Raw genomic sequence first — 27,489 nt, 5'->3', positions numbered from 1 at the left:
TAATTGTGGGACATCTGCTTGGTTGTCAAGGACCAAAAGGGAAATAAAGCTGTTGTCCCCTCTAGCTAAAACCTGCTGTTTCCTTTTCCCCAGACTCCCCACCACCAACTGCTCCACAGTTTACGTGCCAATCCAATTTTGATGCCTGTAATTCACCCCAGAGACTGTTTATTTTAACTTTATCAAGTGAAGAGAAAAACAACTGTGTTAGAATGAAAAAAGAGCATCTGGCAGCAGGATATTCTGTCTCTCAGACAGTTTCCCAGCTTTACTGGTGCACAAGAACATGGGATTTCAGTTACCCAAGGGCTGAAAGGAGGGGAGAAGAGCGTGCAGAGCACAGGTTCTCTGGGTGTTTACTTGAAGGATGGTCCTGCCTGGTCTGGTGGCTTTTTTCTGCAAGACTGGCACTGGGGTTTGGATTTCTTCCCCGTTTTTGTTCTCTCCCATTGGCAAGTGTTTTTGAGCATTGGAGGGAAAAGTAGACATTGCCCAGTAGCTTTGCCCACCCATCCCATTTTTGTTGTTCATCTGGAGAACACCCTGATGGAGAACACTAATTTTTCAATAATTAGGAGGGACAGTGCAGACATGCAGGTCTGGTTTGACACAGGGGACCCTGGGTTCATTTTCCTGCAAGAGAAAGGGTGTCAAATAATTAATATTTAATATTTTGAACAAATGGCACTTTGTTTTTTTAATCAATGAGGTTTTTAATTTCAGACACTTATAATATCTAGAAAGCAAATGTGTGTGAACTTTGGAAAAATCTCACTCTGCCTTGCTTTTTGCGCATTCTTTCTGCAGATGTTCCAGAAGTTCTGCTCTCTGTGGATACATCTGAGCATTCCTTTAATGGTTCGGGACACCGGAGGAAAGTTAAACTGGACGCTGGATGTAGTTTATTCAGAAAGCACTAAATTAATTTTAGCGACATACAGCAAAACTCCTGCAATTTTGAAAATGGTTTTTTGTTTGGTTTTTAGTTTGGCTGGTTGGTTCTTTTGCCACAGAACCATTCCATTGCCAGCACGTCGGCTTGGGGTCGACTTGGGGTCTGTTTTGGGTCGGTTTCGGGACGGTTTTGGGTCCGCTTCGTGCCCCGCCCGGCCCCGCCCATCTCTGCCCCGCCCTGTCAGGCCCCGCCCATCTCTGCCCCGCCCCTCAGCGCGCGGCCCCGCCAGGCCCCGCCCCTCAGCGCGCGGCCCCGCCGCCATTTCGCTGCCCCGGAAGCGCTCGCGCGCCGCTCCTCCCGTGCCCGGCGGAACATGGCGGCCGTGTCCGTGCTGCGCGCGCCCGCCGGCGGCTTCAGCTTCGACAACTGCGCTCGGTGAGGCCGGGAGCGGCACGGGGCCGGGAGGGGACCGCGGGGCCGGCGGGGGGGAGCGGCACGGGGCCGGCGGGGGGGAGCGGCACGGGGCCGGGAGGGGACCGCGGGGCCGGCGGGGGGGAGCGGCACGGGGCCGGGGAAGCGCGGGGCCGGGCCGGGCGGCGGAGGCGGCGCCGTTCCGCCCGGCCCCACCGCCCGCTGTGTTGCAGGAACTCGCTGCTGGAGGCCGAGCTCACCCAGAAGGGGCTGCGGGTGCCCGCGCCGCGCAAGACCGGCACCACCATCGCCGGCGTCATCTTCAAGGTAAGGCGGGCGGCGGCGAGGCCGGGCCGGGCCCGCGGCGGCGGCTCCGCGCTGCTGAGTCAGCGCCGGTGTGCCCGGCCCGTACCGACCCGGCCCGCTCCATCCCGGCCCCCATAGCTGCCCCCGGAGGAGGTCGCGGCCTGGGGAATAATTCTCCCTTCCTGCAGGATGGCGTCGTCCTCGGAGCGGATACGAGAGCAACTGAGGGGATGGTTGTTGCTGACAAGAACTGTTCCAAAATACACTTCATTTCCCCTAATATCTAGTAAGTGTTACAGTGCTTTGTTGGGTAGTAAATTGTTTATTGGGTACGTTATTGCGTATTGTTGGTACTGGGGCTTTTAGCGTTGTTCTTTACTAAGAGCAAATACTAAGCTCTGCTTCAAAATGATGTTTTATTAGCAAAGCTTCGGGGTTTATGGCATTCCATTTACACTTAAGCGGGCTCTCTTGTTTCACACTCTCTGTGTGAGAACTTAATTCCCTCAGTTTTACAATGAGAAAATTTCTGCTTGTTGCCTGAAGCATGGAGGTTTCTGTCTCCTTTTCCTCACTTGCTGATGATGTTCCTCAGCTGCTGCGGTGCGGGCACAGCTGCAGACACCGAGATGACCACTCAGCTGATCTCCTCCAACCTGGAGCTGCACTCCCTGTCCACGGGCCGGCTCCCACGAGTGGTCACTGCCAACAGAATGCTCAAGCAGATGCTCTTCAGGTAACTGGGGGGTTTCTTGTTCATCCCCTGTGCTGGTAGAACCACCAAATAATGCTTAAGGAGTGTCCTATCTCAGCCTGCTTCACCGTCATAACTTCAGGACTTCTTTCATAATTGCCCTTTGCTTCTTGGGCTTGTTAACTGAGATGGAAGAGAAATGGAGTCTGTGGTGTTTTACAGAATTACACAGCAATCACACAACAAAAGTAGAAGGGTATTAGTTTAATACATAATCCCACCCATGAAAACTGCTGTGTATCCTTGTGGTGAGAAGGCTGGACCAGTAACAGAGTAATGTGCAGGCTTATAAAGCTGGGAGTGGTTTGCAATAGAATCACTGCCTCAGAAAGTCTGCTGGACCCTGAAATAAGCCATATTTTAGTACATTTCTCACTCTATTGCTGCCAGCTGGTGAACGCAGCCTGTTCAGTGCAGGGCTGCACCCGCTGGCTGGGGAGCAGTTCCCAAGCCCTGTATGGTGTTGAGCAGCCCCAGACTCACAGACAAACCTTGCTCCCAGGTACCAGGGCTACATCGGGGCCGCGCTGGTGCTGGGGGGCGTGGACGTGACGGGCCCCCACCTGTACAGCATCCACCCCCACGGATCCACTGACAAGCTGCCCTACGTCACCATGGGTGAGTGCTGCTCCGGGGCCAGGGCACGGAATGCCTCGCGCTGGTACCTACAGGGCTTTCACTTAGAGCCCTTTGTGTGCTGGGAGCTGGGTGGGCATCAGACCACAAAGATAGAGTTGTGCCTGGGTTTATAAGGCAGGTGCACTGTTCTGTTGCCTCACATACGTGGGCTAGGGTAAAGCTCAGCTGCCAGGAAACTGATATTGGGAATGTTGCTCTGTGTGTTCCACACCTTAAAGCACAAGAATTGTGGGATTCCCAAAATCATGCTGAGAGAAAAAAAAAAATTCCTAAGAAACTTGATTTGCAGGTTGTCCCAACTCGTGGCGTGTACAAATTCACTTGGGGAACTTGTGTATTGTTTGGAAGACTTGGGTTATTTTAAAAGGAAGCTTGTGTTTGATAGAGCCATGGAAGTGTAAGGAAAAGTTCAAATAAATATATCAGAGAACTAATCTGAAAACCAACTGTGTCAGATTAGCAAATCAGCCTGTGCCTGGTGCAGCTGCTTCTGTGGTGGGGAAATACACATTTATGGATTCTCATTAATATTTTCTGTTTCTGGCTGGCATCTTTGGCTAGAAGAGCTGCTCAGGAGGCGGCGGAGGTTCCTGTTCTCGCGGGTAGCGGTGTAGCGAGGCCGGGCTGATGAACGCCCGCAGTCAGCGCCGGGCCGGGCCGGGCCGGGCTGGGCGCTGCGGCGGCCGCTGGGTGGCGCCGGCGGGCCGGGCACGGCGGGCCTGCCGCGTGACGTCACCGGGGCCCGTGAGGGCTGTGGGGCTGCGGAACCGGCCCGAGCGGGGACATGGGGCTGCAGGGAACCGGCCCGAGCGGGGCCATGGGGCTGCAGGGAACCGGCCCGAGCGGGGCCATGGGGCTGCAGGGAACCGGCCCGAGCGGGCAGAACGGGGCTATGGAACCGGCCCGAACGGGGACATGGAACCGCGGAACCGGCCCGAACGGGGACATGGAACCGCGGAACCGGCCCGAGCGGGGACATGGAACCGCGGAACCGGCCCGAGCGGGGCTGTGGGGCTGCAGGGAACCGGCCCGAGCGGGGCTATGGGGCTGCGGAACTGGCCTGAACGGGGCTGTGGGTCCATGGAACCGGCCCGAGCGGGGCTGTGGGGCTGCGGAACAGGCCCGAGCGGGGCAGAACGGGGCTGTGGGGCCGCGGAACAGGGCCGAATGGGGCCATGGGGCTGCAGGGAACCGGGCCAAACGGGGCTGTGGGTCCGCGGAGCCGGGCCGAACCGGGCTGTGGGAACCGCTCTGCTCTCCGCACATTCTGGCTTTCCTGCCTCAGTTTTAAAAGCTTTACATCGCGGCCTGTCAGGAAATGCTGGCAGCTCCTCTTTCCCTCCACAAAAATAGCACAGTAGCAGGCTTAAGTTCAAACAAGGGGGCCGTAGAATATCAGAGGGTTCAGTTCCGTGTAGCTTAAACTTCAGTTTGCTGCGGGCAGTACCAGGTGTGTGTGGTTCTTTTTGGCCACGCTGTCAGACAAAGCCCCTCTCAGCATCAGGGTCCTTCACCTTCCCACCCCTGGTGCTCTAATAAAAAATTAGGTAATGCATATAGGTGAAAGATAGAATCGAGACAGCAGAAAAACTATGAAAAGTCAAATTTAAGATAATAGTTGGAAATGTATTTCAGTCTTACTTAGACTAATCTACTGGTTTTTGGGATATTTTATCCCAAACGTTCAAAAGGCGGTTTATTAAATCAGGGAAGGTGTGTATGGCAAATTAACTTCTGGAAATTAAATAGGAAAGGTGGTTGAGAAGTTGAGTTTTATTTTGGTGTGCCAGTCTGTCTGGATGGACAGTGGTGTCCCACCTTGCAGGAGAGATTTAAAGGGTACACAGTGCTTACTCAGGAGCGAGAACATCAAATTAAACTGTTTATGCTGACAAAGGACAAAATTGGATTTCAGCAAACGATGCAAGATTGTCTGATTGCTTGGCTTGTCTAGGAAAGCTTCTGGCCAAGGCTTATAATGAAATGCATGCATAAAATTAAAGCACTTGAAGTGTGTAGTTGAGCTTTCGGAAGCAGGCGGAGTGCTCAGGAGTCTCTGGTGGCCGGAGCTGCTCCCCTGGTGCCAGTGGTGCTTCATATTCATAAATCAGCTCTTCATTGCAGTGGCAGTGTCGTGCTGCAGAGCAAGAACTCCCACTGCTGGGAGCCAGCCCCCAGCCAGGAGCCAGCTGAAAAATGATCCCAGTCCAAGGGGCTGCCGAGATCACGGAATTCTTACCTGGGATGAGCAGCAAATTGAATAACAATGAGTGCCTGTGAATAAATGCCCTGTCAGGGAGCCTTGGCAGTGATGGATGAGCAAGTGCTCAGTGTTGCTCTCCAAGCTCAGCTCATCCTCTGTTGTGGCAGCAAACAGGTCCTTGGGTGAGGAGATGGACTGTACCTGGCAATGAGAACTTGTCTTCAGTGAAGGTTCTGCTGAAAAGATCCAGTGCACCTGCTTTAGAAAAGTTCCTGCGGTTCTAATTCACAGTGAAAATTATTGTGAGCTGCAATTTGCTATGTATCAATAATTATCTTTCACTTAAAATCAGTACTGAAGTGGCACAACTGCTTGAGTGAAGACCAGATGGAATTTTTACAGTCATTTTATTAGAGTTGCATGCAGAAAATTTAACACCTTGGTTGGCAAAAATCAGGAAAGCACCAGTGTTACTTAAAAAAGAGATCAGTAAATTCTCTTATCATTTCCTAACTTACCTGGTTCATACTGAAAAGCATTTGCCTCAGAGTAGTTCAGCTTCTGTAGTTCTGTAGAATTTGTTTGCAGTCAATATTTTTATGTATGTAGGTATTAGATTAATGCTTCCTGAATATTTGGTTCTGAAGTGTAGCTTACTGCAAATATATGCAAAGTAAATTCTTTGGAATTGAGATGGCATTTTTTAGTTGATGTTAAGTGTAAGCATTCTTAGAAGATAGTGGATTTTAAAGATCTGAATGGATTTCTTCCTGAGTGCTATATAATACAAATAAATTATGACTTTGCTAATTATCCTTTACACATTATCACACAGCTTTCCTGGAGGTTTTAATGGATTTGGGGTTGAGCTGCTGCTGAATGTGACCTGGTAGTGGCTCACCGTGTGTATGAGGTGGGGAATCCATCCCAAGTTAATGGATGGTGTTTTGCTGTGTTTGGATTTTATCCTTCTCCAGACTTTATGTTTGGGAATTGTGAAGCTTGTTTCTGCATAAAGGCAAAGCATGCTTGTTAAAAATGAATTATTGGTGGCCACTGAGTGCACGGACAAGAGAGCAGCTGTTTCCCCACACACAAACAAGTTCTCCATAGACCCTTAATATCCAAGTTTTCTGTGTTTTTATAGGAGCTGCAATAAGAAAACCGTGCTTGCAATGTTTACTTAAGTTCCCAGTTTTATTGCCCGCTCTCCTGTCACAGTGCAGCTTTCAGGAGGCAGCTGGAGAGGCTGGAACATTGTGGGGCTGTTTGGAAGGCCAGCGGGGTGGGACAGGGACAGGGATGCTTGGCTGTGCTGGGAGGCTTTTGCTGAGGGAAATTTGAAATGTAAGCTTCTTCAGGATTTATAAGCACCAGAGAAAAAATGAAGCAAGTCTATTCAGCTGTTCCAGCTTCCTGTTCTGCTAGAACCTCCTTAGGATCTTGGTTTTCAGATGTAAATGTCTCCATGTAGGTTTAATTAAGTTAAGACTTTAAACAACTCTTTGAAAATTTACATTATAGGACTGTCTGGATTTATTTATTTAAGGTTGATAGTAGATTTGGCATTTATTTGTGTCTCGGTAACATAGTGAGATAAATAATTAAGTGTAATTCTTTATGTATAAAGGATTTCATGTACTGTAACACAAAATTCTGCCAGCCTTTTTCATTTTTCTGTTTTTTGTCTCTAAGTTACTGATTTCCTGCCCATAGTTCTTTTGGGAACTTCTTAAAAGGAGCTGGAGGAATTCAGCATGAGCCATGTATGCAATTGTGTTGTCAATAATTATTTATTTGTCACTAGAAGTTTTAAGAAATTAAGATCACTTTTCCCCAAGTAAATAGCTAATGTAGTAATTTTGGTCAGATATTACATTTTGAGCTTTCTTTTTTTTGCACTTTTTCTCGTCTTTGTACTCTGATTTTGTAAACCTTTCCCCGAGAACAGGGTTGTTTCCAGCTTTGAGGCTTCCCACTCAGCTCATGGTCGGCCTTCATTTGGGAATAGCAAGAATGTTTGGGCTTGGTTTGAGACCATAGCCCAGATTTTTTTTCCCTCTTATTAGAAATATTCCTGTATAATTCCAGAAGAATTATTGTTTTATTGTTCAGGTTCCTTTATTTGTTTTGGCACATGCTTTATTTTGACCTTGTTTGAAGGGTCAGTAAAATTCCTTTTTTTTGTGATTTGTTCTGTGATATCAGCTGTTTGCATCAGCAGTTCAGTTTTGCTATTAGTTGCTTTAAAATCTTCTTTATTCTCAGTTTCAGCATTTAAAAAATGGAGTTGTGTATTGCTCCAAGGTGTAAATGAATAGTCATTGCCTGCAATACAAGTGCATACTTAGAGTGTCCTACTGCTTTTAGATGTGATGTATTTGGTACTGTAAAGGTAATGATCCTCAACCACAGCAATATTCTGTAACAGGAATATCTGTCATATTCATCAGGATTACCATGTTCATTGATTTGTGTCTGTAAATCTGCTGTTTCAACCCTTTAAATTTGATCTATAATTGGACCTCCTTAAATGGTTCAGCTAAGGTAGTCTGTATTTTCTCAACAGTGTCACTGTCAGCTTCTCCTTTTTCATTATACATTCAGCAGACTTGATAAAATCAGCAGGACACCTCATTTGAAACTGTTTAATCGCTGCCTTTTGCTTTCACTAAACCATTGAGGTGGTCAAGCGATATACACAAATCATTTTAAATAGGAAATATGGCTTTCTCTGTGACCCAGCTAAACAGATAGCACTATGCAAAACAAGTTAAAAAGTAATAAATGCCAAAAAATCTTCTAATTGGAGTAAAAAATTGCAGGTAACTTTATTCACTCCCCAAAAGTAGTGCTCTCTGAAATATGGGTAGGGCCACCGACAGACAAGAAAATCTTCCTGAAGGCTCACTCTTTCTGAACAAAGCAAGTTTACAGTTTCAAATAGTACCATCCTGCTTTTTGTGTATAAATGTGACAAAAAGCACATTTATAACGCTGCAGTCACGGTGCTTTGGGCAGAGGTGGCTCCTGTTCCATCACTGCACTTGTACTTGGTCCTTTCTGGAGGGGAACGTTAAACTCTGCCTTTGTCTCTGCCACTTTGTTCAGCTGTTATTACTCATTATTGTAAAAATAATGGCACAGAGCAGGAGCACAATTAACTGTTTAACTGCAGGGGAAATGTGCTGGTGGCAGCAGCCCCTGCCCTGTCCCACTGCTGGGCTGCTCATCCCCAGCCTTGGAGCCATCTCCTCTCTCCTGCAGCCCTCCAAGAGGGGCAGGAGGGATGGAGGAGTGGGGACTGCAAACCGTGGCATTCCCCTGAGTCTCTGTTTCTAACCCCACTTTTGTACCTTATGTTGAGGATGGTGAGGAGGAAAGGCAGTCAGCATGGGCCTGTGCTGAGTCTGTGCCCAGAGCTGTACCCCAGGATTGAATCGGGTTCTCACTTGGTGTACACACTGTACCGTGCAGAGGAAGCTGTGCTGGGCTTGGTTTGTTTGTGCTGATGAGATGCAGTGTATTTTTCTCTAAAAAAGTGCCAAACCTGAATGCACTGGCTGAAGGGCTGTCCTGGTGTTGTCCCACAGGTTCTGGATCGCTCGCGGCCATGGCGGTGTTTGAAGATAAATACAAACCTGACATGGAGGTAAGTCCTGGCTTTTTGAACCTCAGCCTTTCTTCTCTCAGCAGTCCTCATCACCATAAGAATTTAGGAGGTTTGAAACTATTAAAATTAGGTAAATATGCTCTGGTGTTGCTGCACTTAAAATGTACTAATGTCAGCTTTCTGCAAAGCTGTAAAAATCAACGGGTAAAATAAATAAATTTGCAAGAAGCTGTATATATGTATGGGAGAATGTGTGATTTGAATGTAGGTGAAGGCTTTAAAAACATACAGCTTACTGGTTATAGTTTACTTAAGCAATTTACCAGCCCTTGCACAGTCAATATTTTTGTTTTTCTGTCCTTCTATCCATCTCTCTCAGTCTTGAAAAGAGAATGCATCTAAAAGTCTTCAGATGCTCCTCATTTTTGTAATGCAGCTGATGTGGGTCAGTGATGGTCCTATAAATCCTCAGTTCTTCTCTACAAAGCTGGTAAATGAAGTTTAAAATGTGAGATGATCTCCTGTACATCTCCTGACAAATCACAGTGTGCAATTCCAGCAGATGTTTAAAAAAGCAGTCAACTGCCCCACCTTGTTTTGAGAAGTTTGCCATTAGTTAATTGCTTCAGCATTAGTATAAAGCAGTTCTCCAGTTATCCCTGGCACCTCCTGTCAGTACCTAAGCAAGAGTTGTAGGTGTGCAAAGTTAGGGACAACAGTGGGATCGGGATTGCTGTGATTTGGGCAGCGTGTGAAGATGCTGGACTTCTGGCCTGCAGTGTGTTTACAATTGTTATCAGAAATACTGGAGTATGTTTAGTGGGCTCCCAGGTGGCTCTGGGAAGGATCCTCACACCAGATGGCCGACAGAGCCACGAGACAGAGAGGAAGGCTCTGTTTTTCCCTCTGCCCTCGTGCTGCTGCAGCAATGAGAGTCTCCTTGTGCAGCCTCCTGTGTGACTGTGCGCTTGGCATGTGTGCCATGCACTGCAAACACGGACTGCAGTCCCTGGGAGCAGCAGCTCCAGCACAGCACTCCTCTTTCCAAGATACAAATGGCAAAGAGCTGTGCTGTGCAACTAAAGTTTTCATTTATTCTCAGCTAGCTTTCAAGCTTAGATTTTAAGTCATTTCTTGTGCTAGAGCAACCAAAAAAGGCACCAAAAACCTGTAAATCTCTAAATTTTCCTATTTAGAAAGGTCATCCTCATTAAACTGTCTTCACACACAACCATAAGTGGCAGCAGATAGTCACTTATAACAAGCCTGTAGAAATGCAGCCTACCAATTTGTTGAAATAGATATTTAGATCTTTGAGACTTGCATGCACCTTAACCCTTCCTTTGGTTTTCCTGGGTAATCTGTTATTAGATAACAGTTCAGGAATTGTATTAACCAAACCAGCAAAGTTTTATATGGTAAAGTTCAATGGTACTCAAACACTTCCTCATATTCTGTTATGGCTGTGAGTTTGTATTTACATTCCAAGTCAGATGTGGGATTTTTTTTTCAATTAATTAATAAAATAACAAATATTTCTATTGAAATGAATCCAAATTAAATATGAAATATGCTATGCATATTTTACATAAAACTGGCTACAAAATGGCAATGAACATAAAATTGCTGGAGATTCATTTAATAAAATTGGTAGAAAATTATTATTTTTTTCTGTCAAGATCAATGCTCCTTTCTTTTGCACTAATTGTCAGAATAGCTTGCTAGGGCTACTGGAGGGTAGTGGTGTGCTTCAAGACCATCACATCACAGAAAAATGATTCAAAGGCAAACTGTCCTGCACCCTCTGGTATCAACTTGCAAATTAGCATCTGGAATGTAATTAAACAAGCTTAATGAAAGTAGCAGCTGAATACTACTGGAAAAGACAATCAGCTTTTTTGCCTCTGATATATATTCTGTACTATTGAAGCTGATCACCAAATGCATCGTGTGAGCACAGTTAAAAAAATTAGCATTTATTTGAAGAATAGGAACTGTTTTTCATTCTGTTATGCTTTTGGCATGCACTGGTGTCCCAGGAGAGCCATGCCACAGCAGATAGTGCACAATATTTATAAATCCATGACAGGCAATAATAGCAACTTGAAAAATTCTTTTGCTAGAATTTCAAGTTGAGAGCTGCCAAAAGCTGAGAGGATCAAATCTGCAGTGGCAGCTGCTGTGCCCTACAGTTAGAATCATAGACTTTGAAGATGCTCAACTAAAAAAAATAAAAAAATAATAAAATAAAAAAAGACTGCAGGCTTAGCCAATTTTTGCAGGTTTCTGGAGCCCTGGCTCTCTGCCTTTTGAAGATGAGTTGCTGAAGCTTCTCCCAGTGCCTGAGGCATGCTAACACCAGCAGGATGTGTTTTTTTCCATAGACTTAGTGTGTCTTCAGATTTCAGTAGCACATGCTTTGTCAGTGCCAGCTGTGATGGTCCTTCCCTGGCTGCAGTGCTGGGAGAGGATCTTTCCCCCCCGTCCTTCAGGGGAGCTCTGGAGATGGATGGTGACGTCCCCGAGTGCCACTCGCGAGCCTGATTTATGGAGGCAGGGTTTGTTTGTGGGGAAGGAGGGCTGGCCTCTGGAGGAACCATTATAGATCGCTGAGGATGGGAACACTTTCAGCCCTGAAGGCCTCTAGATGCTTCAAAAATGTAATGCCAAGCACCTAACTACTGTGGAACAATATTAATCTGTCATGTGGGCAGCTATAGATCTGCTTTAAAAAACGTAAGTGGAAGAACAGCACATCTAATGGAGTGTTTCCAGCTTAGATCTTTCGTTGGAGCCAATTTTTCTTCCAATAGACTCACCACTGGTTTTAAACCTTACAGTCATTTTGTAAATGCATTTGTGCCTTCTGGTGTTAAACAATAGCAAAGAAATACTTTGAGTCAGTGGATATGGAAAGCATTGTGAGCTGGGGAAAAAAGTGTACAGTATTAAATGCTGGAATTCTGCATTTGTCTATCCTGTGGTGGTTGAATTCCTCAGGAGATGGGGAGGGGGATATATTTTCTTCTGCTATTTGATTTCTGGTGTTTGAAAAGTAGAAGCATTTTGTCTGTAGAATTACTTGATGCTCAGTGGGGCTATGTTGTAGACTTCTTGTTTAAGCAAGGAAAGGTTGCTTGTAAGTTCATTTCTTTTCTGTATTTCATCAAAACAACCAGGTTTAATAAAAAGAGGGTCCAAAAGGAAGAGAATCAGAAGCCTCAGAAAACAGAACTTTTGCAAAGAAAAGAAAGTAAATCTTGGAGTAGCAAGTTAGGAGAATAACAGGTGGAAGACAGGAGATAGGAGACAGTCTGACAGATATTTATTTCTAGGATAGATCACCACAAAGGTGTGAGATTATACTTACAGTCATTTCGACCATTTCTTAAGTGTGGCAGGAAATCAAGTGGTGCTGAATAAAAACAAAAATACCCTGGAGGGTAAGAAAGATGAGTAAGAGGAGGACTGTTCTGAGGGTGTTCCACATGGAGCACAGACCTCTCGGTGCTGCAGCAGCTGTGCTGTCCCAAAAGCTGCAGCTGGCTGTCCCCTGGTGTGCCTCCGTGACCCGCCTGCAGTGGGGGCTTTGGCTCACCTGTTTGGGTGGGACCTGCATGGGCTGGGAGCCAGCTGGTGAGCAGTTTGGCAGGCACGTTTGGGAGGAGAGGTTTTTGAGGCACTTCTGAGTAGCCCCTAAGCCATAAGTGAAGTAGCTGAGGAACAGAGAGCTTTCCTCAGGATGCTCCATGTGCTCTGGGATCTTTGCAGTATCAAAATGCAAAGTAGCCTAATGCAGCTTTTGCTGTGCACCTCTAATTTCAGTAAAAAAATGCATCAGGCACAAAATATGAAAGCATGTAACTTTCTTCCATTTTTAAGCAGCTGACACACAGATCCTTCAAATGTTCCTGTGCTCACATTTCCTACATTTCCTGTCCCTCAATGTGGTAGAATTATTTTTGTTTATGAACTAGTGACAACAATGCTGAGCTATTTTTGGGCTCTGTCACAAGTCTCTGATGTGCAGCAGTAGTTGTCTCCGTGGCCCTGGTGCTGTGTGACAGGGAGGGAGCAGTGACAGGCTGCAGATGAGCCCGGTTCATTAGCGATGGTGATCAGCTCTGGGCTCAGGTGTGGCAGCCGCGCCGATCCCGCAGCTGCCACTGCTGCTTTAATGACTCTGCAGGACAGTCACCACTTGCTGCGAGGTTTGTGGGCTCCACTCTGGCAGCAGACAATGGAGATCAAGCCAGACTATGGGAGTTAGGCTGGAGAGCCTGCCTGAGATACTTGAACCCCTGTGGGTGTCAAACACGGAATTAAGTAAATGGAGGGGGGGAGATGAGACGAAATCTGACTTGGTGAGCAAAAATCAGGACTTTGTGTTTCTGTGCCTGTGTATTTCATTATCCAGTGACAGCAACTGAGGCTGTTAGTGGCATATCTTCACTCCTTGCTGCCAGAGCTTGTGGCACTGCAGTTTTCAGCTTTCCTGACATAGCTGTGTTCGTGTCTCCTGGAGACAGGGATTTCCATGGGTAAATATCAGGTCTTAGTGCATACAGTCAGCCAGAAAATAAAGGCTTATCATACCTGTTTCTTATTGTTAGGTTAGATCACAATTATCCTGTGGCAGCCTGGTTTCTGCCTGACACGTTGGACAGTTTGTACTGTTTTCATCATCTTTCACAGAACTGCGCCGTGGATCGATTTCCTTTGTGGAACTAGCGTTAAACAGGAAATCTGGGCTGATTTGGAATATGCCAGCTAGGTATGCCCTGGCATGGTGGGATTGCAGGAGAGGTGTTTTGTGGGGTGCTTTCTGAAGGAATGAAAGCCTGGTTTGTGTGCTGAAGTCAGGGGGACACTGCTGGCAGCACCAGTCTGAGATCCCAGAGATACCCAGCAGTGCTGCCTACCAGTTTGCTGATTGCAGACTGTATCAAGGGAAATAAATGTTACCTTTGTTTAAATTGGGCCTTGCTGCATGTCAAAGAGCAACAATTTCTTCACCTTTATGAAAGTAACAGTTAAACTTTGTCCGTAATAATGTAGACAAGCTGGCCAGAAGCAGGGCTCTGTGTTAAGGGATCATTTCACTGCACAGGGTAGGGGGAGGACAGGTAATTATTTTTGATGCATTTCTCAGGAGCAGGTGTTCCAGTTTAAATTGTTCCAGTTTGTATATCTCCCATAACTGCAGAACACAGGCAAAATGTCCTGGAAGATATTTCACATGGCACGCAGCCCGAGCGCTGCTCCCGCGGCGAGGCCGGTGGGGCTGAGGGCAATTGCTGGGAGGGAGCAGGGAGGAGGAGGAGGAGGGAGCCAGCCTGGCCTTTATGGAGCATTTTGGTGTGTTAGGAAGGATATATTACCAGAGGGCCCAAGGCTTCTTTTCCAAATAAAACATTGACCTTCATCCCCTTCCATCCTTTTGTCAGAGGTAAAGCAGTGGTCTGATGGGCAGAGTTTGCTTTATTTGAAGCCAGACATGTTATTGCTTGATATTATTTTTTTTATATACAGTAACATAAAGTAACTTTAACCATAGTGTTTTGCAGGGTTTGCATATCTGGGTGGCTGAGGGTTGGTGTGTTACTGCAGAGCAGCACAGAGGGGCCAGAGGAGGAGCTGCAGCCTGGCAGGATTTACAGCTCTGGTGCTGTTAAGCCAGTTCCAATTTTGAGAATCGGTTCCCTAAAATCCCATGAACTTTACTAAGTGATGGATTGAATGAGTTTTTGTAATCATTCTTAGTTCAGAGAATGGGAATAGTGTTAAAAGAAATCCCATAGTTGTGAGAAGAGCTTGTAATTTAATTCTGTGCCATCGGAAATATGGATTGTGCTAATCCCCGTGTAGGGAATGACATACAGCAACTAATGTTATTGAATAGTAGTTCCGAATCATATAAGTTTCTTGTCTTGGCAGGTAATTTGGCATAAATTGTTAATGTAAATCCAGGTTAGTGGGGAAGACATTATTTTACTAAAAAAGATAAACTGCTGATTAATTCAGTATAGAACTCAATTACAAATTGAAAGTGTCTCTGCGGGACGCCAGTACCCTAAAGACAGCAGATGTTGAATTGATACTCCAGCATATTTCACCCTGGTATGAAATATTAACGTGGTTTATTATACTGGTGGTGTATGATATCAGAGAGGGGGTGGGGATGAGCCTGCGCTCACAGGCAGCTTCCTCAGAACAGGAAAAAACTGTTATCTCTGAGAATAATTACCAGGGACCACTGAGCAGTTTATTTGAAAGTTCTTAGCAGAAGATGGTTAGAAAAATAAGCATTTACTGACACTTCAGTCACAATGAATCCAAACATAAAACACATAGGTCTAATTAAAAAAAAATTTAAAAGAGACAAGTTCCTTATTCTTGGTCATTCCTTATTCTAAGGCAGGACTGGAAATGCTCTTTTTTGGTGGGGGGAGACTTGTTAAACCTGAGTGGTTTGAAGGACACATAGCAGCCCCTTTCCTGACAGCCAAACAAAATATGTTCTTGCTGCTGGAGCCTTCCAGCCTCCCCTTACCAGAAACAGAAAGTCCTTTGCTTCTCAGGTTTGTTCTCTTTGGACTTAGAGCAGACTTCAGCATCTCTTGCAGGTACAGACTGATCTCCACCCCAGCCCCTCACTCCCCATACACTGCTGATTCTCTTCCAGACTCTAATTATACTGCTCTAGGTGCTTATGTCCTTCAAGAGGTTTTGCTTTCTACCCCCAAATTCCCAACACTCCTTTATCGATTTATTTTTTGTTGCCATTGTCCTTCCTGAAGCTTCTGATTTTTTTTCTTCGCTTCCCACATAAGTCTTGGGGATTCTCATTTTAAGTAATATCAACTTTTTATGTGATAGTATTTGAAAAAATCTCGTTGTAAAAGACTATTATGGTAAGTATTTGCATTTGTTTATTCTTACAAAAAAACTTGTTTATGTTGATATTGTACTGATTGTGCATTGCATTTCAAATCTTTCTAAGAATTGCTTTGGAAAACTGCACAATGTATTGCATCTCTAACAGCATCCTGATGACCTGCAGAAAGGATTAATTTTATTTTGGTAAGAGAAAAAAAAATTTCTAAAATTTTAAAATCTGGAAAAAACATCTCCTGTTTAACTTGCTTGTGAAGTTACAAAATGTGAGGAAATAGTGTTCACAAAGCCATTCCAGCTGCTCCCTTTGCTGCTAGAGCATAATGATAAGCTTGTTTACAGGTTATTAGTGAAGACAGTATTAATACAATGTAGAAGTAGTCTCATCTCCTGTAGGAAAGTCTCTTTTTTCCTTCAGTAGCACTTGAAATTTGGAAATTGCTCAAGTGAGCAGAGAAAGTTGATCCAAGTCATATACAAGAATAATGTGTAAAAGTTGCTCCTTGGTGCTGTTTGGGACTCGTGGCACAGCAGCTGTGAGAGGCAATCCATCAGCTCTGAGTGTCTGCAAACTGCAACTCTCCAGATAACAGGTTTAAAGTAAAGATTTAATACAGCCTCTATCTACTGTGATGTTGCAGTGACAGTTTAAAACTCATTCTCTAAATCTCAGCAGACTTTATAGCCAGCAGTGGGCCCATATAAAGCTTAATGGCATTACAACACATAAATCATCTTTTAAAGATGCTACCAGTAGCGCCAATATTAAATGCAGACAATTGTCTGCGTTATAAATAATTTATCAAACGGCGTTTCAGATGAGCCTTCTGTGCTGAGTTATTTATTTTAGCCTTTGCTGCCCTGCTCCTCAGGCAGGCCCTGCAGGGCCGTGGTCAGTGTAATGAAGCTGTCCCCAGCTCCGCGCTGACCATGGCAGCGCTGCCGTTTGTCAGGCGCGGGTAAATGGAGCTGCACATTGGAGCCAGGGGAGACATGGTGGGCTCTGGGATGGGGACAGACAGATCACCCCATAAAGTGCTGCTTGTCACCGCGGCCTCGCCGTGCACTCCATCACTCGGCTGTAATCTCATTTAAGGAGCGCTGGGGGCCCCAGAGGAGGATATTCCCAGTTAGCTTGGTCTTTGCAACCATAAAGCACGAAGTGCTCCTTTTATATACTCTGAACTTTTAGGGTTTTTTAAGATTAATTATTATAGTGACTCATTGAGGGCCCTGGACTTGAGACTGTGTCAGCACTTTCCTGCTAACCCCTTATTTTGTGACTGTAAGTAGCAGTCCTTGCTGAACTCCGTGCAGGATCTCTGTAAGGAATACTTGGGGTTTTTCTTGTGGCTCTTCTGTTCAGCTTTGTAAATTGTCAGAAGAGGAGCAGGAAGCAGCACTGAGGCAGGGTTTTCTAATGACAATTATTCCATGTTCACAGCCTGAGCTGTACTGTGTCAGTGAAGGAGCTGAGGTTACAGCCTGGGCTCTCTGTGCGGTGCCTGCCTCAGTGCAGTTACAGCTCAGCTCTTCCAACTGCACTTTATTAGGTATTTTTTGAACTATTTTGATAATATGATAGAGTTCATTTTTCAAGCAAATCAGATTTAAATTAGAGGAGTCTGTGAGGTTTGCAGTGTTGACTTAAAAGGATGCAATTAAAAGGAGGAGTGGACCAAACTCCACCTATCTGCTGTAGTTTTCCTAAGCTGCTTTTCTTACACCTAACCCTCATATAGCTTAAAATTACTCTGCTTTTGCTACCACTTAGTTCTTAGACCTACACATACTTCTTTGGTTTATTTCACTATAGTACTAAAATAACCTTTGTCTGCGACAAATTATTGACAGTCTTATGTCAGTTAAGTGAAGAATTACTTGCTTATCAGGATTTTATTGCCCAAAACACGGAAGGAAAGGTACAGGAATTATTTTTGCAGCGTGGCTGTATTGTTCTAGTCAGCTCGGTAGGAAGCATAATTCAATTTATTATTTTTTATAAAGAGTAATAGTTGTGAGACTGGGAGTGAAGTAAGAATTGCTGCTGTTTCTGTAGTTTGGTGGAGGCTGTGCCCTGCTGCCATGGCTGTTGGCACAGGAATGCTGCCATTGCCACTGTCCAGAGGGGCAGCAGGGAGTGCAGGGCAGGCAGGAGGTCTGGGCTCCTTGAGCCACACTCGGGGCTGGAGCAGCTGCAGTCAGGGCTGAGGCCCCTGGCACTGCAGCCCCTGGCACTGCAGCCCCTGGCACTGCAGCCCCTGGCACTGCAGCCCCTGGCACTGCAGCCCCTGGCACTGCTGCTGGCACACACTGGCTGTGAAAATGAGGCATTTTCACAGCTGGTGCATTTATCAAATTCAGCGTTGACCTCATCTCTTGTTCCTGGTGTCTGGTGGCAGAAGATTATTCCAAGGTGTGAAATAGCAGCAAAGCAGTGAGGGGGGAGCCTGGCAGCCTCAGCATTCCAGCAGGATCTGCTGGGTGAGCTGAGCAGCCACTGCTGCTCAACCTGGGGATGAGTCCACACCTGTGTGTCCATGGATGTGTGCCAGCCTTACTGTTTGTGTACTGGAATAGGCAGCTCTAGTTTTTAAGTAACACACCTTTGAGAGAAAGTAAGGGGTCCACATTCTGTGGTTTGTACTTTCTAGGCTACTGAAAAGATTTGTGTATGTATATGGTGTGTGCATATGTCCATATACATATTTATATGTTTTCCTTGCATTCTGACCCCTTGGCCAGGTGGCGGGCACAGGCTCAGTGGAGCTGAGGGTGCAGGATGTCCCCTTGCTGGGCAGGGCTCTCCAAGGCCTGTGGTGCCATGGGAAGGGTGCAGGGCTGGGCTGAGGGGCTCTGGCAGCGAGAACATGTCCTTTGACACAATTTAAAATGATACATCACGAAAGGTTACAGCAGGAGCTGAGGCCATGTCAGATGGTTGCTGATGGCCCTGAGCTGAGTGTGGTACTTTGCTGGTTTGGAATAGCCCCAGCCCTGCCCGGGAGCTGCAGGGGGAGCCAGTGCTGCTGGAGAGGCTGCCGGCCCCATCAGTGCTCCCCAGGCCTCCACAGCAGCACCAGGCATGTGGTACTGCTGAGGGGGGAATGTGATCTTACAGATCTGCTGTAATAGTCTAATGGATATTTTGATGACTTTGAAATGTTTCTTAGATACTCCTGACTGCTGTTGTGTAATACGGGCACTGTTGCACAGGGGTTCCTTTTAACTGGTAACTGTGTCTTAGTTAGATCCATTATGTAGCAAAAGTTCCTCTTTTGTTTCACTTCAGTGGTACAAACGTAACAATCTCAGCATTTTGACTGCAGTGCAGGTGAGTGGAGGGTTGGTGTATCATCTATTGTTCCAAGCTCAGCCTCCACAGGCACAGGGACACAGAGTCCTGGGAGAAGCCAGCACGGGGGCAGTGACAGCTTTTCCCTTCCCAGGAGGAGGAGGCCAAGCAGCTGGTGCGGGACGCCATCGCCGCCGGCATCTACAACGACCTGGGCTCGGGCAGCAACATCGACATCTGCGTCATCAGCAAGAGCAAGCTGGACTTCCTGCGGCCCTTCGACGTGGCCAACAGGAAGGGGGACAGGTGAGTGGGGCTGGAGCTCTGTGGGGTCCCTGCTCCGCCTGGCAGGGCCTGTTTGCAGTAATGCCAGTTCTGTCAGTGTTCCCTGGCTGTAGAGCTTTGAACTGCACAGTGCAAAGGAGCAGCTGTAGCAGCAGCTGAACAGAGGCAAATACATTGGTGGAATGATTCTAGAGTTGCAAAATAAGTAAATTCTTGTTCTTTGGTTTTTAGCACAAATGTCTCTCCCCACTTTGAGAGCCCACTGATTTCAATAACAACCCCTTCAGTTATGTGGCAGTGTTTTTGTGAGCAGTTTCCTGCAGTGCTGGTTTATCTGAAACTCTGTCAGTTATTGCAGTCAGTACAGATTTTGCAGTAAGCACAGCTTCTTTACTTTGGACTTTTACAGGAAATGTCTAAAGCTGATCAGTTCTAAAATTTTAAATGCAAGTTTTCCTCTGTACCATCTTCAAGACTAATTTTTCCCCATTTCTTTACTAGATTTGGTAGGTACAAGTGTGAAAAAGGAACAACTGCTGTTCTCACAGAGCATGTGGCACACCTGGAGCTCGAGGTGGTGGATGAGACCGTGCAAACCATGGACACATCCTGAGCCTGGTGGGTGCTCAGAGAGCAGCTGGTACAGAATAAAGAGGCTCTGCCCACTGTCTGTGTGTCTGTACCTGGTGCTGTTGCTGCTGCTTTTCCCTTCCTCCTTTAGAGCAGGTGAGGCTCGAGCAGCCCTGAAGGGCTCTGGGACTGACCCGAAGGGGAATGAGCAGGTGAGAGCTGTGCTCCCCTCCAGGCACCACCTGGCACTGGGGGCAGAAAAGGAGCTGCTTTGTTACCTCACTCCAGGAACAAAAACAGCAGGAGTAAAACTGCTCTGCAGAAGTCTAATTTGATAAGTTTTGATTTAATAGAATGTAAGAAAACAGTGAGCATTTGTGGTTCTGAATTGCTGCCCTTGCCCCCTCCAACAGACACTGCTCTCCTACCTCACTGCAGGGTATCTCTCACTGGTCATCAGGGGCTGGTGCTGTTACTGCTTCCCTCTTTGCTGTATATGCAGGGCACATCCAGCATCCTTTCAAGTCTGATTGTCTTGTTATTCACCTCCACTTGGACCTTAATACTGGACTTTTTTGTTTTTTAAACAAAGATGTTTATTTTGGAAATAATTTTTTTTTATTTATCTAAAAAGGCACAGTTGCAAAAAATTACCTTTTGAAATACATTTCTTTATAAGCACTACAAATTTTCATGTAGCAAGAAAGTGACCAGACTTCTCCAGATACTCGTATTTGAGCTGAGCTTCCCTGGAAGCCATGGCTCCAAGGAAAGCTGCAGTGGAACCAGAGAGGTTCAGGCTGAACTCTGGCAAGTGCTGAAAGAGCTGGTATAAATAACCAAGCTGGTTGGCATGGAAATGGTGGGAGCAATTTGGTGCCTCCATGACATTCTCCTGCTGATTTAAATTTCCCACATCTCTCCCAAAAGCAGCAGCCTCAACTTTCTGCTGAGAAGCCTCAGTAAGTGGCATCTTCCATTAATGATACCAACCATATTCACAGCAATTAATGGCTTTTCTTGGTACCCTATCCAAATATTCCCAAATTTTACAGGAAGTAGTTGAAGATGGCACTGCAGTTTTCCTTTAAGTAAAGAAAGGTAGGTTAAAAAAATCCACTAAAAGCATATATATGTATGTAACCCCCTAACCCTAATCTTAGTTCAAAAAAGTTAAAGATTGTAAGCTTTCTTTAAAAAAACAAACCAGGCACAGGCTGCATTTGAACTGCCTCACACAAATGTATAGATTGGCACGAGCCCCTGTCCCACGTGGCAGGGCACGGGAGCAGCACAGGCTCGAGGGGTTCCTCTGGAGCACAGCCCTGCTGCTCCTGACAGGCACATGGAATGGAGACACTGGAACGTGAATCCACGGCTGTTCTAAGGCAGTGAGTATTTCCATTGGCAGTAAGGAAACAAGTCATTGATTCAATGAATGAATTTAGCTGGTTGACAATTTTCATGCAGTTAAAGACGATGACTCCTTCAGATCATGTTGAGATTTTTATAAACATTCACATTCTGTAATGAGCTTTCACAGTTTGAGAGAAGGGGCTGATCCTATGCAGAATTCCATACACAAAGCATTTCATTTATTTTTTTAAAATTTTCCAAGTGTTTAAAACACTGCTGAAGTTCCACCGATAGTACCCGATGTACTATTGAACGTGTCAAAGTCTCTGCACCAAAACTGAGTTGGCTTTGATAAACACTGGTTTTAAACAGGAACCTGGAGGTGAAGAACCATTCCAAAAGGGAAAAATGAGGGAAAGGAGCAGGAGCAAGGCTGGTGTATGGGTTTGCTTGGCATGTTTATCTTCTTTTCCCCAGGCTCATGTTTAACTCATCTCTGACAGAGAAATGCATCAGCAAAATACTCTTAAGTTTTCAATTAAAAAAAAAGAAATCATGAAACAAAAGGGTTTCCCACCCCCCCAATGCTTCCCAGTTCCTAAGTCTGAAGAGGAGGAAATTAATAAAAACATAAATGGCTGCTTTAAAATATGCCAAGTAAAAACTGAGTTTGCTAGTAACCATTTGCAGAAGAGGCAAAGTAGCAGTTATACAAATTACACAAAATCTATGGTAATCCTTACATTAGTATAAAGTGATTTCGCTGAAGGAATTATTTCAATATTTCACATTACAGTTAAGATAGAAGGTCTGGCAAACGCTGAGCCCTCGGTAGTAGCTGCTATCCTAGATTACACACAACAGTTTTAAGAAAGGACCCTTAAATGATCTACATCCGTAACATTATTTGCCTTAAAAATAAAAAAAAGAATCACTTGCAATACCTCACAGAATCTTCACGTTAAAGCACAACCACCTGTAAGAGTCCTTGTCAAATAACCTGCAAATGATGGAGCCTCTGCTGCGAGTGCTCAACCTCCCACCTGTGTGACCTGGCACCAGTCGCGTTCAGCTGAGAAAAAGAATTCAAGTAAGACTGAGCTGTGCCGGCTCTGGCTCATGTGCTCGAGGTCCACACGTGCATTTGTTTGGCTATCTGGTGCACGTAGCTGATGTCGGGCCTCTGGTCTGGGTCGGGGTAGATGCACATGCTCACCAGCTCCCGCAGCTGCAAGAGAGCAGGACAGGCACATGAGTGAAGCCTCTGCATTCCTGGAAGGGCTGTGGGAAGCAGGAGAGGGGAACCTCTGCTGCTGGGCAGAGTCCAGGCATGTGTCTGTCTTGTGTCTGTGTGTCCCACCTCCAAAGAGCCAGGAAGAATCCTTCCCACCAAATCTTCACTCAAGACTTAAATCTTCCTCAACCTCAGAATATTTTACATCCCAAAGGAGGACCCAGTCTATGCACCCAGCGCTGGGGAGAGCATGGGACAGAGGGAGGCACTGTGGCACAAGCAGAACACAAAGGAAGGAAGGAAACCCGAGATCGCTTCCAAGCTGTGACTGAGGTGGGAGGTGTGGAGGGACCTGCCAGTGAAAGGGAAGTGAGGAAAGGGGGAGCCTGAGCAGAGCTGTCAGGAACTGCAGTTGTGTTGCCCTTCCTGCACCATCCCCAGCACCCAGCACTAAACTCCAGCCTTCAGCATGAAGAGTCTGACCAGCACTTGTGGATCCCAAGCTACTGGACACAGCTATGAGACCCTGGTGCTTCCTAAAAAACCTGTATGAGGAAGAGAAACTGGTCATTGATTATGTCTAATAAATAAAATGCAGAAGGGCTGGAGTGTCCCCACCTCCCAGCCCTCTTTATTGTGCACATGAAAGATTGTAGCTTTTAATTATACAGACACTGAAAGCTGCTGGTACCCCTGAGGCACCAGGAAAAACAGCCTTGAGCCTCTGATCTTCTCACATCCTCCCAGTAGCCACAGTGCCAATTATTTCACCGGTAATTAAAAGCGTGGCCATAGAGCCATCAAGCACTCGGCTTCAGCTGCATTAACGAACCCGAGGATTCCAGCTCTGGATGGAGCTGGGCCAGCCCTTGCTCCCAGCCCAGACCTGCTGCCTGGCCCTGCCCCATTCTCTGGTGACTGACCAGCTCAGGGCAGGGACACTGCAGCCTTCACAACCCTGACACTCCAAAGACTGAACACGAATCGGCCCTGACCACAAAACTCCCACCAACAGCTGAAAATGCTCCTAGAGCTCTGCCCAGGGCCTGTGCTATTTGTCCGAACAGGAGCTGTGCTCCCTGTGCCTGCAGCACTGAGACACAGCCCGGGCAGTTCTGTCCTCACAGGCATTCACCAGCCCCTACAGGAACCACAGGCTGAGCCTGGATCAGCATCTCCAGTTACCAGCAAATCTGTTCCCAATATAGCAAACCAACCCTGGCTGGATCCCAGCATCTCCTCCTGCTTCCAGCAGCATGCAGTTACTCACAGGAGGATGTGGACTGGTGAGGCACAAAAAGCCACAGAGGAGAGGAACATCCCTGAAAGGAAACTAAAGCTTAAAAAACACTGCCTTATTCCTCTTTCTTGTTCCAAGGAAGTACACGCTGGATGCTGTTGGTGCTGGAGCCCTGTTCTAATTCCCTGTTTGTGCTGTTCCAGTGAGCACCAGCAGCAGCTGAGGAGCTGCAGCCACAGGCACAGCCTCCCCAGCATCCTGTTAATAGTGCATGAACCATCTGCAGTTCTCTGGGACCCGGCGCCTTTGAGCTCTAAACCATCCTTCTCACCCCGACTGTATCACTGCACTCCACACACTCTTTAGCACTGCCAGAGGGAAGCAAACAGACAGTAATTGTAAAGACAGGAAACACATCTGTCAACTTACACTAATTCCTGCTGCCAACAGGCATATCCTGAAATGCAAGCTGCAGCAGCACAGCAAAGGGATGCATGGAGCTGGGCGCTGCTACGGAGCTTGGGGCAAAAAATGGTAAAATTCACTTCTACAGCCTCGTTCTTAAAGCACCGTTTTGCACAAGTTACTTGGCAAGCAAAAACAAAGCAAAAAGTGAAGTTGGTGCAGGTCCCTCCCAGGGCGGAGGCCAGGCCGTGCTCTCCCGGCTTCCTGCCCCCTCCTCAGGATGCTGAGGCAGAGTGAAACAAAAGAGAAACCCCATAGGATACAGTGAACATTCAGAATGCCATTAGCCATTTCCTTTCAAAGAGAAGGCACTGTAAGAAATGAGGAGGTTAAGGAAATCCAGCTGCTTTGTCTAGGTGAGGCAGAAAAAAGTCAAGCTCATCTCAAGGGGCCCTGAGGAAACCCAGCACACGTGTCTGCAGCTGGGCCAGCAGGAACTGGGACACTGGGTTTTATGCACTGCTTCAGATGCTGCTGCCCATCCCTCGTGTCCAGACACACAAACCTGGACAGCTGCTGTACAGGTCTTATTGCATTAAACTAAATGACTTTTTTTCTTAAAATTAATCCTTCCCCACTTTGACACACACTGAAGAATTCATAAACAAACATATCAGTGCTCTTTTATGAAATGTTTCATGGGAAAGGAAACAAGGAGAGGGCTTTCCTACAGGTCACTGCTGGTTTCTGCCAGCCCCATAGACTTTCAGTTTCACAATATTTCTTACATTAAGAAATCTTTTTTGTCTTGATTTACCTTGTCAGTATTCAGACACCACAAAAGTAATTTGCTCAGCCCGAGGACCCACTGGCCATCCCCTGTTCTTCCCTAGATGTGGGGGGTTCTCCTCCTGGGTTCCCTTTCCCTGTGCCTGGAGAAGCTTCACTGCACCTCCCCATTCCCCTGCAACCACACTCCCAATTTACCTTTTCAGAATAATGTTCAGCTGGAAGAGGTGGGTAGTCACATTGCTCTATTTTTTGGCAAAGAGAAAACAGGTTCATTTTATCTCCATAGAAGGGACTTTGCAGAGCTGCCATCTGGAGAGAAAAAAACAGAAAATGTTTCAGAAACATGAAGGATTTGAGAGTCCTTGGTGCTGCCAGTTTGCAAGAGCCAATTCTGTTCTGTGCCAGTGAGCAGAGCAAGGGATGCTGCTGCTCCCCAGCCCAGGCTGCTCTGAGACCCCAACAGCTCTGCAGCCCTGTAGGGCTGATGCCAGGCTCTGCCAGAGTTCCCAAGAAAAAACCCCAAGAAAGAGGATGCTCAGACCACCAGCCCATCAGCAAGAACTCAGCTGGCTCTAAGACAACTCTGAAACCCTCTCAGATACAATCCTCTCTCTCTATCTTTGAACATTTAGCTGCTTAGAAGATGAAGAATCTTGAAAGCATGAGCATGTACTTAATCTTTTAAAAAAACCCCTAAACAACCTCAAAACAAATGTATCTCCTGCCAGAAATCTGCTATTTAAAAAAGAGTATCCCAGGCAGATATGAGAACAAAACTACTGAAAATGTTCATCAATCTGCTCCTTTTCCTCTCAGCTTCATCTCAGGCCAGCTGAAGTTGATGCTTCTCAGTGCACATTAAGGGGGTATTTGATGATTAATGGTCTGTTGCTCCTTACCTGTGCAGTGGAAGTGTCTGGAGAACTCTGGCTCTTTCTGACCCAAGAGAGCTCCCAGCAGGACTGGAGAGAGCCAAGACCAAATCCTCCAACCTCTCACCCCACAGTGAGGAACCAAGACTGATGCATTATGTTTCTTCCTCACTCCTCACCACTACTATCAGGAGTAACACTACGTTACTCCTCACAAACCCACAGACCTGAGGGTGAAGAGTCTCCTGACAGGATCCCAAAGAACCCCAGCACGGGGCAAGAGCATCTGGAAGATTTTTGAAGGCAAAAGGCGTCACTGTTACTTCATTACTGTCACGACAGTAGTAGGCAACTCAGTAGGAGAAAAATTACACAGTCCAATTAGAGACTCTGCTCCCCAAGTAGGACTGATAGCAAACTGCTCTCAATCAGCTAAAACAAACTGGAGAACCCAGCACAGACTGTTCCAGGGAGAGCACTAATGGGGACATTAGGGAAAACAGAGAAAGCAAGCAAGAGTTAAACAGGGTCTCCAGGATCTCAATACACACATCAATAATGCCAGGGGGGGTTGAGAGGGGTTTTCCAATTCCCATTAACTTTTCATTCCAGGTTTAGTTAAGTGCTCGTGTGCAAAAGGAAAGGATTGAAAAGGACACACTGTGGGGTTTGGGATGGTAAATGCAGGGAATTAAAGTGGAAAGAGAGAGCACCCAGTTGTGACCACAGCAGCCAGGGCTGCAGGGCCATGACCACAGGCACTGTGAGTATCTCACTAACTACAGTTTGTGATGCTGCACTGGGGTTTGCTCCTGACATTTTGATTAGAGCAATTACCCCAGGCCAGGCAGATCTCCATGGCAAACGCCCACCATGCAGCAGCACTGGTTCAAACATCCAGAGATGGGAATCCCTGTTAGTGCTTAAATTGATCATCTTGCCAGAACTGCTGAAGTCATTGCTTGTAGCTACATTCTGGGAATTAACAACTTATTTTTATCCCCTCCAAGTTATCTTGCTGACAGATATCTACAGGAAGTGAGGGATGAAGACAGTTACTACTATATTGATAAGATTTAATAAAAATCACTATTATTATCAATGTCAAAGTTAAGTGGTGCTATGTGGCATCATGTCCCAAAGCCCTCAATGTTCCCTAAGTGGATTCCAGTGGACACACATGTCTCTGAAGGCAATTTGTACATTAAATCTCTCTGCAGCTTATCTACACAATCTATCTGGAGAAATATCAGAAGTGACTCATACCCAAACAAGCATCCCTCCCTTACTTCTAAGCCAAATGGAAAAACATTCTCCTTACAAGACATAAAAGCAGATAAAATAATTCCTTCAAAGACACGCATATCTGATGCTTCATTTTCAAAATTCTAGAAAGTTTAAGAAGTCAAGTAGTTGTTTAACAACTAAGCATAAAATTGGTAGCTGTCCAGTCCTCCCTGGAATCTGCAGTATCTCACAGCTCCTGTTCCCTAAGTTAAGGTTTACCTACGTAGGAAGGAAATTTAAAACGCTTCACATGCCAAATTTTTCAGATGTTACTGTAGTACTGCTACTCCTACCAGAGAATTATGTTTAGTGTGCAATTAATTCAGCTTCTTGAAATACAAGGAGTACCAAGACTCCTGTGCCATAAGGGGACCATATTGCCTGCAACAAAAACATATCTTAGCACAACGCTAAATATTTCTCTCTGCATAAATC

The 27,489-nt window shown here is 46.1% G+C and overlaps 2 protein-coding genes across 3 annotated transcripts in view; one reads left to right on the top strand and one right to left on the bottom strand.

The window, feature by feature from the left end:
- The first annotated feature begins 1,222 nt into the window (after positions 1 to 1,222).
- On the top strand, positions 1,223 to 19,968 carry PSMB7 (proteasome 20S subunit beta 7). The gene is made up of 8 exons (XM_063174341.1): positions 1,223 to 1,330; positions 1,540 to 1,633; positions 1,801 to 1,898; positions 2,208 to 2,348; positions 2,869 to 2,984; positions 8,802 to 8,860; positions 19,168 to 19,319; positions 19,800 to 19,968. The coding sequence occupies exons 1-8, from the start codon at positions 1,269 to 1,271 to the stop codon at positions 19,909 to 19,911; spliced, it is 834 nt and encodes a 277-aa protein (XP_063030411.1). The 5' UTR covers positions 1,223 to 1,268; the 3' UTR covers positions 19,912 to 19,968.
- A 1,473-nt stretch (positions 19,969 to 21,441) lies between these two features.
- NEK6 (NIMA related kinase 6) overlaps positions 21,442 to 27,489 on the bottom strand; it is a 42,829-nt gene continuing 36,781 nt past the window's right edge. For both annotated transcript variants that reach the window (XM_063174340.1, XM_063174338.1), the window contains exons 9-10: positions 25,091 to 25,204; positions 21,442 to 22,452 (exon numbers count right to left, since the gene is read on the bottom strand). In XM_063174340.1, the coding sequence (XP_063030410.1) occupies positions 22,342 to 22,452; positions 25,091 to 25,204 (225 nt within the window). In that variant the 3' untranslated portion in view covers positions 21,442 to 22,341. The remainder of the gene's footprint in view (positions 22,453 to 25,090; positions 25,205 to 27,489) is intronic.

The sequence above is a fragment of the Melospiza melodia genome, chromosome 22 (assembly GCF_035770615.1).
Source record: "Melospiza melodia melodia isolate bMelMel2 chromosome 22, bMelMel2.pri, whole genome shotgun sequence".
NCBI classification, from domain to species: Eukaryota; Metazoa; Chordata; class Aves; order Passeriformes; family Passerellidae; genus Melospiza; species Melospiza melodia.
Note: the sequence above shows the minus strand (reverse complement) of the source record. Positions and strands in the feature narration are given on the sequence as shown.